The sequence below is a fragment of the Chrysemys picta genome, chromosome 21 (assembly GCF_011386835.1).
Source record: "Chrysemys picta bellii isolate R12L10 chromosome 21, ASM1138683v2, whole genome shotgun sequence".
In the NCBI taxonomy this organism is placed as follows: Eukaryota; Metazoa; Chordata; order Testudines; family Emydidae; genus Chrysemys; species Chrysemys picta.
In genome coordinates, this window is record NC_088811.1 from 13,135,971 (window position 1) to 13,151,098 (window position 15,128).

General features: G+C 42.2%; 1 protein-coding gene across 1 annotated transcript; it reads left to right on the forward strand.

The window, feature by feature from the left end:
* The first annotated feature begins 8,970 nt into the window (after positions 1–8,970).
* On the forward strand, positions 8,971–13,136 carry LOC101948960 (arylacetamide deacetylase-like 4). The gene is made up of 4 exons (XM_005293016.3): positions 8,971–9,153; positions 10,494–10,713; positions 11,801–11,864; positions 12,243–13,136. The coding sequence occupies exons 1-4, from the start codon at positions 8,971–8,973 to the stop codon at positions 13,021–13,023; spliced, it is 1,248 nt and encodes a 415-aa protein (XP_005293073.2). The 3' UTR covers positions 13,024–13,136.
* The last annotated feature ends 1,992 nt before the right edge of the window (positions 13,137–15,128 follow it).

Sequence of the window (15,128 nt, forward strand, 5' to 3'; positions counted from 1 at the left end):
TTGGGAGATGTGGGGAGGGAGGGGGAGGGCTGATCAGGTGAGCGGGAGGTGCTGGGGGCAGGGGAGCTGATGGGGGGCTGCTGATGCATTACTGTGGCTCTTTGGCAATGTACATTGGTAAATTCTGGCTCCTTCTCAGGCTCAGGTTGGCCACTCCTGATCTATGGGTATGTTTTCACTGCCAAAAAGGTGTGTTCTTAACTCGGGTTAAAATAGCAGTGAAGACACAGACACTTGGCTTTTAACTCAGGTTAGTAGCTGGAGTTACAACCTGTAAGGGAGCCTGGGGTCGAATTTGAGCTGCTAACCCGAGTTAAAAGCCATGTTGCTGCATCTTTGATGCTACTTTAACCCAAGTTAGCTAAGCAGAGTTAAGAACACACCTTTTTGGCAGTGAAGAGATACTCTATATCGATTTGTTTTCGACTATAAACTCTTTGGGATAGGGACCATCTTCTCTTCCGTTTGTATATGCCCTAGCACAATGAGACCCCAATACAGATGGAGGCCTTCAGGCACAACCTGTACACAGCAAAGAGTCCTGTGGCACCTTATAGACTAACCTGTACACAAATAATCAATAAGTAGTAAATAATAAAAAGGTCTCTTCAGTGAACATGTAAATTAGTGGTTTGTCTTCTAGTGCATATGATTGTAGTAAGATAGCTGGCAATGCTGGGGCCTCTCATGACGGCTGATGTTTTTTCTTAAAGCTTCAGCTCCAGGAGTCATGTGATTTTAATGAAAGCTGAGATTCTCACACAAAGAAGAAAAACAAACAAACAAAGAAACAAACAGAAAATAGCCAGGGTCTAGCCCTTGTGGTTGTAGAGAAAAAGCTTAAACATGAACCTCAAAGGCTCAATACTCAAAAGGCAAATCAGAAATGCATTTTTTTTTAAAACCTCCTGATTTTTAAGCCAGTTGCATGACCTTATAAGGCCTGACTTATGATTTTTGAACATTTGGGGCTGGTGATGCTGGGGCCAAAGCATGCTGTAGGTTGCCTCTACTGATTTGCAAAGCTCCACTAGAAACTTTGGGGAAGAAGAACCACAGCTTGGTAGCTTGCCACCACAGAGCTACAACTGCTATTAATTCCTGGCGATGCCTTCACTCCACAGGTGAGAAATAACACTTGCTTTATTATTAAGCAACAGACCATGGGGATGAATCTATTGATACTTATGGCCCTTCAATCATCTTGATACAGGTCAGCTGGACCATGAAACCGATCTTCCCAGATTCACATTAGGTGCAGCAGGTGATAGAGTGGTGGTGTTACAGTCTTTGCATCAGAAATACTTGCTCTGACACCTGGCCGTGGAATAAGTGAAGCTTCTTTCCAGCCAAGCCTTAGCCGCCATATTGGCATATTGAAGATCCGGCACATGGAGTGAAACCCGAGGGCTGTGCCGGCAGCTATCCCCATAACTATGTGACCTGTACGCCATTATGAAAGCAAGTGAAAGAGTGAAACTCTGGCACACTGCAACCAACAACGCAGGAAAAAAACTGGCGAGGCCAGTTAAAAACCAGCCAGGTGGCAACCTGGGCCCAAACCTGGTCAGGGGCCACCCTGAGATTGGGGGCCTTGGACAAGTGCCTGGAGTGCACATTGGTTAATCAGGGCCTGATCGACACTCAGTTATTTCACCTCTGAACATTTTAGCAGAAGCATCAAGCTATTGTACTTCTCCAACAGTGAGGGACAGCGTGTCAGACATGAGGCACAGGGTAGCAGTCTGGCTAGTGGCTGTAAGTGTTTGCTGGAGAAGGGAATGAAGAGTCCTCTCCAAATGTAAAGTTGGCCCCACCTGTGCCCAAAACAGGAAGGAAAAACGATGTTTCCCTCCCAAGAAGAAAAAGCCTCAACTGCCTCCTGCTTATCTAAAAAGCAATTGGACTGTCATGTCTTTGTGCCACATAATTCTGATGTGTCTATCCACGATTTAGTTCTCATAGGCTGACTAGGACGCTGGGCTTTAAGCCTGACCCTTAGAAGTCAGCAGGCCCATCCCATGGATATTGTAAATGCAGAGTTTCCAGCGCCACAGATACGATTCCCCTTTAACAGCAACGACCACCAGCCTGTTTAACAATAATGTAGCGTTTCACAATTTCAAAGCATAAATAGGAATATTTTCTGCTTGAAGGGCAGATTTCTACATAAAGGGATCTTCTACATTATAAAGTTGCTCTATGTCAAGGGAGAAGCAATGTGTGTGGGGGGATTTAAGAAGAGATTTCCTTTATTACAAATTAGCTGACGAAGTCATTGCAAATAATATCCCATCTCCCCTCATGAGAACACATCAGAAAGTCACAGGAAAAAAAAAGCTTCATTCATGATGTTAAAGTTATAAAACCAACTTTGTTTTATTTATGAGATTTACAGACTTCTGAATATTGAACATTGAGAGTTAAGATTCACAAACTCAAGCCTTGACTCTCCCCCTTGTATTCACACCCATTTTATTCCTAATATTGATATAACAAATAGTTCAATAGTTTTTATGTTGCCAATAGACCCTATGCCAGTGGATGATAGGTACAGCACCCCTTCTTTGCCGTCTTCCCCTTGGATATCCCTCCTGCATCCCTCCCACACCTGAGGAGATGGCGGGACAACTGGCTCAGAAGCCTTCTCTACCACTAGTGTTAGAGGAATTCTTTGCCAGGATCTGTGACCAGGCTCCTGACTGACGCAAAGGGGCCATGCTTAGTAAGGAATCTGACCCTTTTGGTTTAATAATTTGCATTGTTATAGTGCTTTCTATCTGAATTTCTCCAAGTATTTTACATACATTTATTAAAACTTGCAGCATCCCTATAAGGCAGGACAGACAGTGCACATCTCAATTATTTTGACACGTTTTAGAAAGGCTCTGAGAATGAAACCAGAATTCTCAGAGAGTCGCTTTATGATGTTACAAAAATTGGAAATTTATTTACAAATCAAGAAAGAAAAAAGCTAGCCTGTGGTATAGTGGATATTACTGACACAGGGAGCATCGGATTAGTGGCAATCAGAAAGTATTGTATTGTATTATCTAAAGTGAGTGCAGAATCATTATGAAGTGAACGTGTGGACAGACAATTGCTACTGCTGTCTGCATGAAGTAGGTGCTTGTTCAGTGAGGCTTATTCCAGAGAAAGCTTTAATTTTCTGCCCTGGATACAAAGACTAGGATTGATTCCTTATACCCGAAGAATAACTAGATTATTCAGTTATTCGTTGCTTCAGCTGCGGTAGATTTAAAACAAAACTTTTTTAAAGAAGAGACTAGATGGCTCAAAAAGATGAGTAAAAGCAAAGCAGAGGTTTTTGTCTCTAGATTACGGGTTGAAATCCAGCCAAACTCTAAGAATAACCAAATCTTTCTAACTGAAAGCTAATTGGAGATCTACGTGAAATGTATTGGTGATCTCAGTTTACTTCCTTTTGAACAGATGACTGTATAATAACTGGCCACTTATCACTTCCGCAGCAGACCTAGTCAGGAATGAAGGAATGTATGGAGACATCTAGCCTCTGGCATAAACCGAGGCCAGCTGATGTGAAAATATGGAGAATCTACATGGACACTGGCTCATAGACTTTAAGGTCAGAAGAGACCATCATGATCATCTAATCTGACCTCCTGCACATTGCAAGCCACCGAACCTCACCCACCCACTCCTGTAATAGATTCCTCACCTTGGCTGAGTTACTGAAGTCCTCAAACTGTAGTCCTCAAAGTCCTCAAACTTTAAAGACTTCAAGTTACAGAGAATCCACCATTTACACTAGTTTAAACTTGCAAGTGATCCGTGCCCCATGGTGCAGAGGAAGGCGAACCCCGCCCCCCCCCCAGGGCCTCTGCCAGTCTGACCAGAGAAAAATTCCTTCATGATCCCAAATATGGCGATCAGTTAGACCCTGAGCATGTCTGCAAGACAAACCAGCTAGTCACCTGGGAAAGAATTCTCTGTAGTAACTCAGAGCTCTCCCCATCTAGCGTCCCATCACCGGCCATCGGAGATATTTGCTGCTAGCAGTCGCAGATCACCTACATGCCATTATAGGCAGTCTCATCATCCCATCTCCTCCATAAACTTATCAAGCTCAGTCTTTAAGCCAGTTAGGTTTTTTTGCCCCCACTGCTTCGCTTGGAAAGCTGTTCCACAACTTCACTCCTCTGATGGTTAGAAACCTTCACCTAATTTCAAACCTAAATTTGTTGATAGCCAGATTATATCCATTTGTTCTTGAGTCCACATTGGCTCAACTTAAGCAACTCCTCTCCCTCCTCGGTATTTATCCCTCTGATGTATTTATAGAGAGAAAAATATCTCCCCTCAGCCTTCATTTGGTTAGGCTAAACAAGCCAAGCTCTATGAGGGGGAATACAGGTGCAGTTGCCCTGAATTATGACACACTGAATCTTACCTGGTCATTTATTGGGTCATTCATTTCAGATACATGATTCCAAAATTCATCAGTTCTCATAGTGCTGTCATATTCAGAAAATGCATCACAGATTTGATAATCCCTAACTTTCGAAATCAGAGGATCCATTTGTTGCGCCCTGATCACATCAGGAGGTCGATCAATCATCACTTTTGTATCATGGCAAGGTGCTGACACACAATTGCTTGGATTAACAAAAGCAGGCTCTCAAGTACAACATCTTGTAAAGGCATTGCCTTTTCTCCCATAACCCAGTGCTTTGCAAAAAAATTCAACGACGAATGTCGTATATGGATGTCTTGTATTGATCATGCTTTCCATTCTTGCATAGTCACATGTCTCAAAATGCACCAACGCTTCAGATGCCAGTGACTGCACAGGAGAATCCTTGTAATTGATTTTCAGAACATTCTCACTTGCAGCGGTCACAAAGGGTTTCATAAATCTCAGAAGAATATCTTTGTGTAGAGTCATCATTACTAGGTACAAAAGGTGACTCACCGGTGCTTCCGTTTGGAGCAGTCAGTTGACCTTGTAAAACATGGGCAGCACTGCATGAAAAAAAAAATACACCTTCATTAAAGGATATTTGGAGCTCATCGGTATTCTTATTTCCCATGTTCCAGCAGCACCTCTTTGCTCTTTTTCATCAAAGGTACTGTCAAAGATGGAGTATAGCCCAGGTACCCTCAATAGATCTCTCAGCAAGTGCATTTTCACATAGGACAAACTTTCTTCACACTAGTATTGCAAAATGCAATGTATTCATTCATGATGTCACTCTTTTGACACTTCTCTGAAAGTGGTAGTAAATAAGAACATAAGAATGGCCGTACTAGATCAGACCAATGGTCCATCCAGCCCAGTATCCTGTCTACCGACAGTGGCCAATGCCAGGTGCCCCAGAGGGAGTGAACCTAACAGGCAATGATCAACTGAACTCTCTCCTGCCATCCATCACCACCCTCTGACAAACGGAGGCTAGGGACACCATTCCTTACCCATCCGGGCTAATAGCCATTAATGGACTTAACCTCCATGAATTTATCTAGTTCTCTTTTAAACGCTGTTATAGTCCTAGCCTACACAACCTCCTCAGGCAAGGAGTTCCACAAGTTGACTGTGCACAGTGTGAAGAAGAACTCGCTTTTATTTGTTTTAAACCTGCTGCCCATTAATTTCATTTGGTGGCCCCTAGTTCTTGTATTATGGGAATACGTAAATAACTTTTCCTTATCTACTTTCTCCACATCACTCATCATATCCCCCCTTAGTCTCCTCTTTTCCAAGCTGAAAAGTCCTAGCCTCTTTAATCTCTCTCTCACCCGTTCATGCAGCACTGCATGAAAAAAAAAATGTTGATCAAATCCTCAACATTCATCTGTAATGAGTTCAAATGTGCTCTGCCATACAGTGCAGGTGGTAGGAGAGGCAACCCAATACCTACAGTCTCTAGTTCGTTGTTTGCTTGGCTTTAATTTGAGACAATATACTGTTGTGTTTACCCTGAATGTTTGCAGGGTAATACACAACACATTTATTCCAGTCAAGATCGTGTTTTGAAAGCACAACGTTGATTGCATCAAACAATTCCTGAGGTGTATTTGATGCACAAGAAACCATATCTAAAATCTCGGTAACTGTAAGGCCAGTTTCTGGGTGTTCATACACAATCAAGATTGGAAAATACTTCTCAGACTTGTTCAAACTAGCATCCAGTGCCAAAACATTGTTTATGGCCTTCAAACACACGTTGTACATTTTCACGGGCTTTTGGTGAGATAGTCCCTGGTATAATATGGGCCATTTTTCTGGAAACACACACATAGTGCTGAGCAATTTTGGAGTCTGGGAACATTTTCTTGAAGAAAGGTCTCACATGATCACTGCTAGCAGGAGGAATGGTATGCTCCAAAAGTAAATGTGGGTGGGGGGAAGGATAGCTCAGTGGTTTCAGCATTGGCCTGCTAAACCCAGCGTTGTAAATTCAATCCTTGAGGGGGCCACTTAGGGATCTGGGGCAAAAATCAGTATTTGGTCCTGCTAGTGAAGGCCGGGGACTGGACTCAGTGACCTTTTGAGGCCCCCTCCAGTTCTATGAGATAGGTATATCTCCATATATTATTATAATCCTATAAATAACACTTCAGTTTTGGTTACACGGTCACTCATTTTTGACCCAGCAGGTGGAGAACAAGCTACCAAAGATTTTGACTGCATTGCAGCCTTGGCACTGCTCGCTTGTTTCTCCTTAGCAATGTGTCTTGAAATATCATTGTATCCGCCATGACGAACAGAAAAATCAGCTCTGCAATACTCACAAAAGCAAATGTTAGCCCTCTGCCATTTTGTTTTTTTGGTAGAAAATGATGCTGAACCCCCTGCCCCCCAAGAGTCTCAGGCTAGGTCTACACTACGGGCGGGGGTCGACCTAAGATACGCAACTTCAACTACATGAATAGCGTAGCCGAAGTTGCGTATTTTAGGTCGACTTACCTGGCTGCGAGGACGGCGGCGAGTCGACCGCTGCTGTGCCGCCATCGACTCCGCTTCCGCCTCTTGCCACGGTGGATTTCCGGAGTCGACGGTAGAGCCATCGGGGATCGATTTTATTGTGTCTTCACTAGACGCGATAAGTCGATCCCCAATGGATCGATTGCTACCCGCTGATCCGGCAGGTAGTGAAGACGTGCCCTCAAACTGACAAAGTCTTTTCACTTTTTTCTTTGGCGAAGCCTCAATGTCTTCATAAGCCCCTGCTGCTGCTGAGTCTTGACCAAAGCCAGATTAAGACAGAGTCAATGTAGGCACGTGCCTAGGGCTCAATTTGTGGGGGGCCACCCAACGTTAGCTCATAATCCCTGACTGGTCTAGTTCAGGTACTGGGGCAGCAGCCAGTCCCTGGCGGCAGCAAGGAGTAGCAGCACCAGCTGCCCCACTATCCACTGAGGAGTAGCTCTGGTGCCCCCCATCACGACGGTGCCAGGGCCAACACTGAGTGAGTGGCATTGCGACCTGGTGCATGGCGGTCACAGCAGTAAAACATATGACAGTCATAAATACATTTAGTGGGTTCCTCTTCACTTTGGTGAGAGACGGTCTTAAAAACATAGATTCCTCCATTGAGGAATTAGTTTGGACTTGTGCCTCTTGGCCTAGATGTTTCCTGAAGAAAGCTTCAGAAAGAACCCTGTTGTGAGAAGCATCAGAAATTTGGGAGAATCTCTCAAATGTCCTACCCCACTGGTAGAAGAGGGTGCACGAATTTCCTCAGCGGAAGTAGATCTTGAAATCATGAAAGACTTGAAGAACTAAATGGTATTTGGGAACCTTTCTTTGCTCTGAAAAAGCACTGTAGGCAGATGGATCCGGCCACAGCAATTTTACAGCCATGCAATATTTGGGGCACCTTGCCGGTGGGCCCGAAAACATTTTTTCACCGGGGCCTGAACCCGCTCTCGGCGGCCCTGGCCATATGTATGGCACAACTGTCTGACTAAAGATTTTTCTGAAGTGCAGTAGCCCTGCCGGGGAGTCTCCTGAAGAATACGAAAATCTGAGAGACTTCAGGTCCAGCTGTGTACAGTTTTCACATTGAAGCCCATATTTTACAACACCATGTATTCCAGCATAAAGGCGAATATCTATATATAAAAACTTTACATCAGCTAAGTGCTGACATATAGGTGTAACAATATACCGTGGGTAGATCTTACAGAAGCACATGACAAACACCACACCGAGTAACTGTGCTCTTACACGTATATAGCACGGTACATAAAATCTGATTACATACCTTTGTACTTTACTCATATTGACTGACAAATTGGGGGGAGGGATAGCTCAGTGGTTTGAGCATTGGCCTGCTAAACCCAGCATTGTGAGTTCAATCCTTGAGGGGGCCACTTGGGGATCTGGGGCAAAATCAGTACTTGGTCCTGCTAGTGAAGGCAGGGGGCTGGACTCAATGACCTTTCAAGGTCCCTTCCAGTTCTAGGAGATGGGATATCTCCATTAATTTCAAAATTTCAAATAGGACTATGAAACAAAGAAAGTTTATGAAAATAATCATGGAATTGATTCTGCTCTAGAGAAGCGTCTACCACTATTGCCAACGCAAATATCGGGCTTTTGGAATGTCCAAGGGTTAGTTCTGCAGTCCCACCAGGAAGTCCACCCAGAACTGAGTCATAATGAAACCAGATACAGAATAAATAGAGTTTTAGGCCCATTTTGAATGTTCATTTCTCCTGTGTTTAATAAGAAATCATTAATAATATTACGCCGGAGATCGATTGTCAGATTCTAGTTTCTTGTGTGTGTGGGTGGAGCCATCATCATGATTCATGGGAGGAGGGTGGAGAAAATTGCAATCTTAATCTGATTATGTATTTTGTGCTGTGTATCAGAAGGGTGCCCTGTATTGCTTAGTCTCCTGTAAGGACACTTCAGAAACGAGTACTGGGAGAATCAAATTAGAATAATTTCTCTGAGTACATCATCCTCATTCAAGTGAAATGGGGTTTGTTTGTGCTCCTTTGACATTAATAGGAGTGATTTGGATTTCTCCCTTTTTGCTACCGGTATTGTTCATTTGGGCAATTTGTTATGATCTCTTCAAATCAGAGCTGCCTCCTGGAATTGACCAGCCGCTAAAGCTTCGATTTTATCACTCGCTATTAGTTATGACTGCTGTTCTGGTAAGTTGACTTGGCTTCAAAGAGGGGATTCAACTTTTGTTTTTGACTAATGGGATGGGAGTTGGAAGATCTGTAAAAAAAAAAAAATTCTTAAACAGTCTAGAAACATCTGGAATATGAACTATACCAGATTAAATTACCATAATTCTTAAAGGTAAAGACTAGAGGCTGATTTTAGAGTTTATTTATTTCGATTTTTTTCAGTGCCTCTCTCAAACTCTAGACACTTCATAATTTTGAACACTGCTTCACACAAAATGTTTAAAAAAAAAATCTATATTATACTTATTGAATTGTCCATAGATAGATACTCACATAATAGCAAACCTGACAGAATTCTAATACATCCAGTTCCATAACCCATTTTCTTGTCAAATATGTCAGAGAAAAAATGAAAAGTCATTTCAAACTGGGAAACCAACGTTTTTTGTTTTGATAATTTTGAAACGTTTTCTTCAACTATTTTTGAGTTGAGAAATTCCTCAAAACTGACCCTTTCCCACAAACACTTTCCGGTTTTGGCCAATCGACTTTTTGACAGGAAAATCTCACTGAAAAAATCCCATCCAGCTCTAGTTAAATGCACATACCTGCATTTGTACGTTCACTGAGACAGATTGTACATTCACAATTCACAGACATTTTACTACAGTGAAGCAACAACCCCAGAAAGTAATAGATGTACTCTTTAGCTACAGATCAGACTAATGCAGCTTGCACTGTATATACACTATACCCATATTTTTTTATATTGTATGTATTATGTATGCACACACACAGATGGAATACAAAAAGATGTGCTACAAGTTATATTACTCTGAGTTTGGGACGGTTGCTTAATCACAAATGGCAAAGAGAAGAGAAGAGTGGAGTTATGCAGATAATCACAGATGAGTATCAATAAAACTTTTATACCATACCAAACCTGCCACATATTTTTCCTTTTCTCCCTATATTTTTAAGATCAGCTGTTTTTGTGATTATTTGGCTCCCTAAAAATGAATGATCACAACCACAAACAACAACACAAGGCGACCCTTTTCTGTTTGAAATGGGGCTGTGTAGGGAACTCCGCACTGCACTATATCCCCATTGCTCCTTGTCTGTGGATAGAGATGACAGGTCTCCAGCAGTGCCAACCTGGCCACTTTCAGCACCGCTCAATTTACTTAAAAACAGTTTGACCATTTCTTGGTTTGTGACCATACTCGGCACTAAAGTGCCACCTCTGTTTCCTGAAATTCAACGTCACAGCAAGCTACAGTCTATGCATTTTGTGTAATTTGAAAGATTTGGGTCTCTTTGCAGTAACCAATTTCAGATCTCTTTCATTTTACTAGGGAAGGATTTTGGAGAAGCTGGGGATCTGCAGGGACATAAGCCTACTCCGGTTTATGCTGGATGGAATACCACCACTATGGAGAGATTCAAAACTCCTCATCAGAGACCTGAAGTTTGCTGAGGTGCCAGTGAGGGTTTACCAGGCAAAAGCACCATCTGTTGGCCAAAGGAGAGGCATCCTTTACTTTCATGGAGGCGCTGGCACTCTGGGAAGCATTAGTAAGAAATATCAAGATTAAAATGAACAGGAAATGATGATTGATAATTAAAAAAAAAAAAAAAAAAAAAAACCCACCACACATTTTTGGAATCTCAGAAGGTTTGTGTCTGGCTTGAAGCCAGATCTGAAATAATTTTTTAAAAATGTTTTGGTCCATCCATCCATCCAACAAACAAACAAACAAACAAACAAACAAACAAACAAACAAACAAACAAACAAAAAGCAAAAACAATGAGGAGTTCTTGTGGCACCTTAGAGACTAAAATTTATTTGGGCATAAGCTTTTGTGGGCTAAAACCCACTTCATCATATGCATGGAAAATACAGTAGGCAGGTAGAAATACACAGCACATGAAAAGATGGGAGTTGCCTTACCAAGTGGGGGGTCAGTGCTAACGAACCAATTAAATTAAGGTAGAAGTGGCCTATTCACTTCTTGTCAACTGTTGTGAATAAAGAACAGGAGTACTTGTGGCACCTTAAAGACTAACACATTTATTTGAGTATAAGTTTTCGTGGGCTACAGCCCACTTCATCAGATGCATAGACTGGAACATATAGTAAGAAGATATATATATATCCATACAGAGAACATGAAAAGGTGGAAGTAACCATACCAATTGTAAGAGGTTAATTAATTAAGATGAGCCACCTTAAAGCATGAATTAACATTTTGGTCCATTACAATACTACTTCTGTTATAGACCAAGAGAAATAAATTTCCATAGTTCTGTGCTTATTATTTCCTTTTATATTTACACATTTTCTAGGCAACTATTGACTGTAGGATTTGGTACTTAGATTTTACGTAATTCTTCATGAGTTTCAGTCTTATTTCTAAAGAATATGGAACATATAAGAACTCAAATATCATCTTCTTCCTTGCCACTTCCTTATTTGGGGTTGGCGACTTTTATAGCCTTCTTTCAAAACTCATGATCGTACAAAAGGCTGTCGCACAGATTGGTCTCTGAGGTCTGCTGATATCTGGTTCATGTACCGAGTTTTCAGTTTTCCCCTTGGTTGTCTTCCATTCACACGTATTAGAACTCAAATATGTCACTCTCGAAAATTTTTATTTTCAGATGCCTTTGAAAGAGTGTGTCGTTATATTGCCAGAGAAACCGATGCAGTGGTTGTGTCCGTTGGGTAAGTGAGCTCAGCCCAGTGTTTTTATATAGGGTTTTTCCCCAGTGTGACAGTTTACAATTGTAATGCTTCTGTGATACATGCGGAGATCTGAAAATGTAACAGGCCTTGCTATTTTAGCTTGGGCCCTATATTTCTCATTTGAGGGATTTGTTCATTTTAGGCATGTATTTTTAGGCAAATCATACTAGAGTAACTCAAATAAAATTATTTAAAATTTTGGACATTTGTATGGAACTAATTAAAATACATAGGTTTTATAATTGTGCAAATTTAGAACGGCATTTTTAAGAGACGATGCCTCACCAATTAAGCATAAAAAGACGGAAACAAAATGTTTGTAATTACTTTAAAAATCATCATTTCTTTGATATTTAGTTATCGGCTGGCTCCTGAATATCTGTATCCAAGCCAGTACTGGGACTGTCTCAATGCCACCATACACTTTATGAGGACAGTGGAAGATTATCAGGTGGATCCGGCCCGCATCATCCTTTGTGGGGACAGTTGTGGAGCTAATTTCGCTACTGCTATTTGCCAAATCCTGGTGAGCAGGACAGACCTCCCAAAAATACGTGCTCAGGTTTTGATCTATCCAGGCCTCCAGGGGCTGGACTTTTATTTGCCTTCATATCAGCAGAACCGCTCAGTTCCCATCTTGTTCCGGGATCGCGTTGTCTACTTTTGTTTACGTTATCTCAGTAAGGACACATCCATAGTGGAAGATGTCCTGAAGAGTTCCCACGTTCCTGAGGATATGAAACTGAAGTATAAGAAATGGATAAGTGCAGACAATATTCCTGAGGAATTTAAGATCAGAGGCTATACACCACAGAAACCGCCTTCATATAAATATAAGCATGACGTTCATGAAGTGATTAAACAAATGTTAGAGGTAATGTTTTCCCCACTTTTAGCTGAAGATGCTATTGTTAGCCAGCTTCCTGAATCTTATATTTTGACCTGTGAATTTGATGTGCTTAGGGATGATGGACTGTTGTACAAGAAACGATTAGAGGACAATGGTGTTCGAGTCAGCTGGTACCATAATGAGGATGGTTTCCATGGAGTATTAACCCTTTTTGGTTATGGAATTTTTTCATTTCCATCTGCAAAAAAGATACTGGATAATACTGTGAACTTTATTAAAAAATTGTGAAAAATATTCTTTTTTAAATGCTGCAGGTCCTGTATTTCCAATAGCAAGCGCAAAATACTTTATGCAAATAAATTAGGCACTTTTTGTTTAGGTTTTAGGTTTGCATTTTTTAAAATATGGAGTATTTTACACTTTCCAGTTTCCACCTGCATAATTGTGACCATCAGATCGAAATGATAGCAGCAGCACACAGTAAAGCCAGTATCACCACTGAAAACACACAATAAAAACAAGACAAGGGGGGGAAACAGAAATATTCATTCCGCCCGAGCTGACCTCCAGCAACTCATAGGTCATTGTACAACAGGTCAGGGTCCTGAGAGAAGCAACAGGGACAATTCTCCAGCCCCTCCAGAAAGCGGGGGGACATGCAAGAAGAGGGGAAAAGAGGAGCATTGTTGTCTCTTGCCCCTTATCAACATGAAGGATGTTTGGGGAAACACAAGGATGGGAGAGTCTCTTGATGTATAATGCAACACCACTTCCCTTTTTACTCTGCCTGTCCTTCCTGAACAAGCTATACCCCTCTAAACCAATATTCCAGTCATGAGACTTATCCGGCCAAGTCTCTGTGATGCCAATGAAGTCATAATTTAGCTTATGTCCTAATACTTCCAGTTCTTCCTGTTTATTCACCATACTTTTGCAATTGTGCATAGACATCTAAGTTGTAGAGCAGTTTCCCCCAGAGATGTCCCTCTTGTTGCTCCTATGACCGTAGTGTAATTCTCCCCACCCCCAACATAAGTTACTGTTAAGATTGCCTGTTTTATACTGCCGGCTTTTGTCACCTGCCTCTTTTGAACCTGATTTAAAACTCTCCTCACTAGGTTGGCAATTTAGTGTGTGAAGATGCTTTTCCCCCTTCTTGGCCAAGTGGACCCCATCTCTTCCCAGAACACCTTCTTCCTGGAATAGCATCCCATGGTTGAGGAAGCCAAAGTCCGCCCTCAACACCGTTAGTGCAGCTGTGTGTTCATCTCCTGGATGCATGTGTCCCTGCCTGGGCCCTTTCCCTCAACCAGGAGGATGGACAAGAACAAAACCCGCATCCCTGACCCTTTCCCCCTAGCTCCCAGAGCCCTGTAGTCACTGCTGATCTGACCCATATACGCGGAGTGACAGATGTCACTCATGTTGCTTAACACACAGCTGGAAGGTGCTCAGATCCTATGTAACGAGGGCAGTATAAGAATCTGTACAGAACAAATTAGATCTCAGTTTTTGGGAAGCGTTAGTATCACTGCCTTTTATTTCCCCCTCTCCCAATTCTGTCCCAGAACTAAAAACCATCTGAGAGAATAGCTTTCTCCCTGTGGTTTTGTTACTAAAGCAACACAACAAATGGGCCATATGGTGATACAAAGCCTCCTCAGAGCGTCACTGTAATGAGAGAGGATAACTAGGCGTTCACTTGCCCCTCCCAGATGGATTTCACAGGCTCCTTTTCTACATTCTGTTCCTGCCTAGTTTTGTCTTTTGCCCTCTTCCTTTCTCACACTTTGCCACCCTTACCTTCCCCCGTTGTTCTGTCTCCTTCATCCTCGAGATGGAGGGGGACTACACTGGGCCAGTCAGAGTCTAGTCTTGGTTACTCTTGAATTCAGAGTTGGTTGACGGAGATTAGATAATAGCCACTTGGCTTCCATTTCTTCCTGGCTTCCACCTTTGCACAATTCAACATCGCTCTCAACTGCCCTGTTCCAGCTACCAACCAAAACTGCCCCTTTCACCAACCTCAGGTCAAATGGACCCATTTCAAACTGACCCTCCCACCAATCCCAATTGAAAACGTTCCTCCCAATAGCCTTGCGTCAAGCCTCGTGACACCCAGCAGCCTCATTCAACCTGCCAGGCAACCTTCCAGAACCTTTTGATGGCAACATTCCACACCTGCTGTTAAAAGGACATCATCACCCAGATCAGACTCTCTTTCTTTGCACTATCTCAGTAGATACAAAGAGATAAAGAACATCCCTTTATAGGTAGCCTGCTGAGTATTTTTGCAACCCTCTTGGCTACTAATGAACTAAGCAATTATTTACCATAATACTGAAGCTCAGAATATTGGGATATACAGGAAACTAGGGTTTTTTTTTAAGTCA

Coding starts and splice junctions, on each gene's coding strand:
- LOC101948960 (XM_005293016.3), top strand. CDS start 8,971: ATGGGGTTTGTTTGTGCTCCTTTGACATTAATAGGAGTGATTTGGATT. Junction 9,154..10,493: donor TAGTTATGACTGCTGTTCTG/GTAAGTTGACTT, acceptor TCATTTTACTAG/GGAAGGATTTTGGAGAAGCT. Junction 11,865..12,242: donor GCAGTGGTTGTGTCCGTTGG/GTAAGTGAGCTC, acceptor TTTGATATTTAG/TTATCGGCTGGCTCCTGAAT.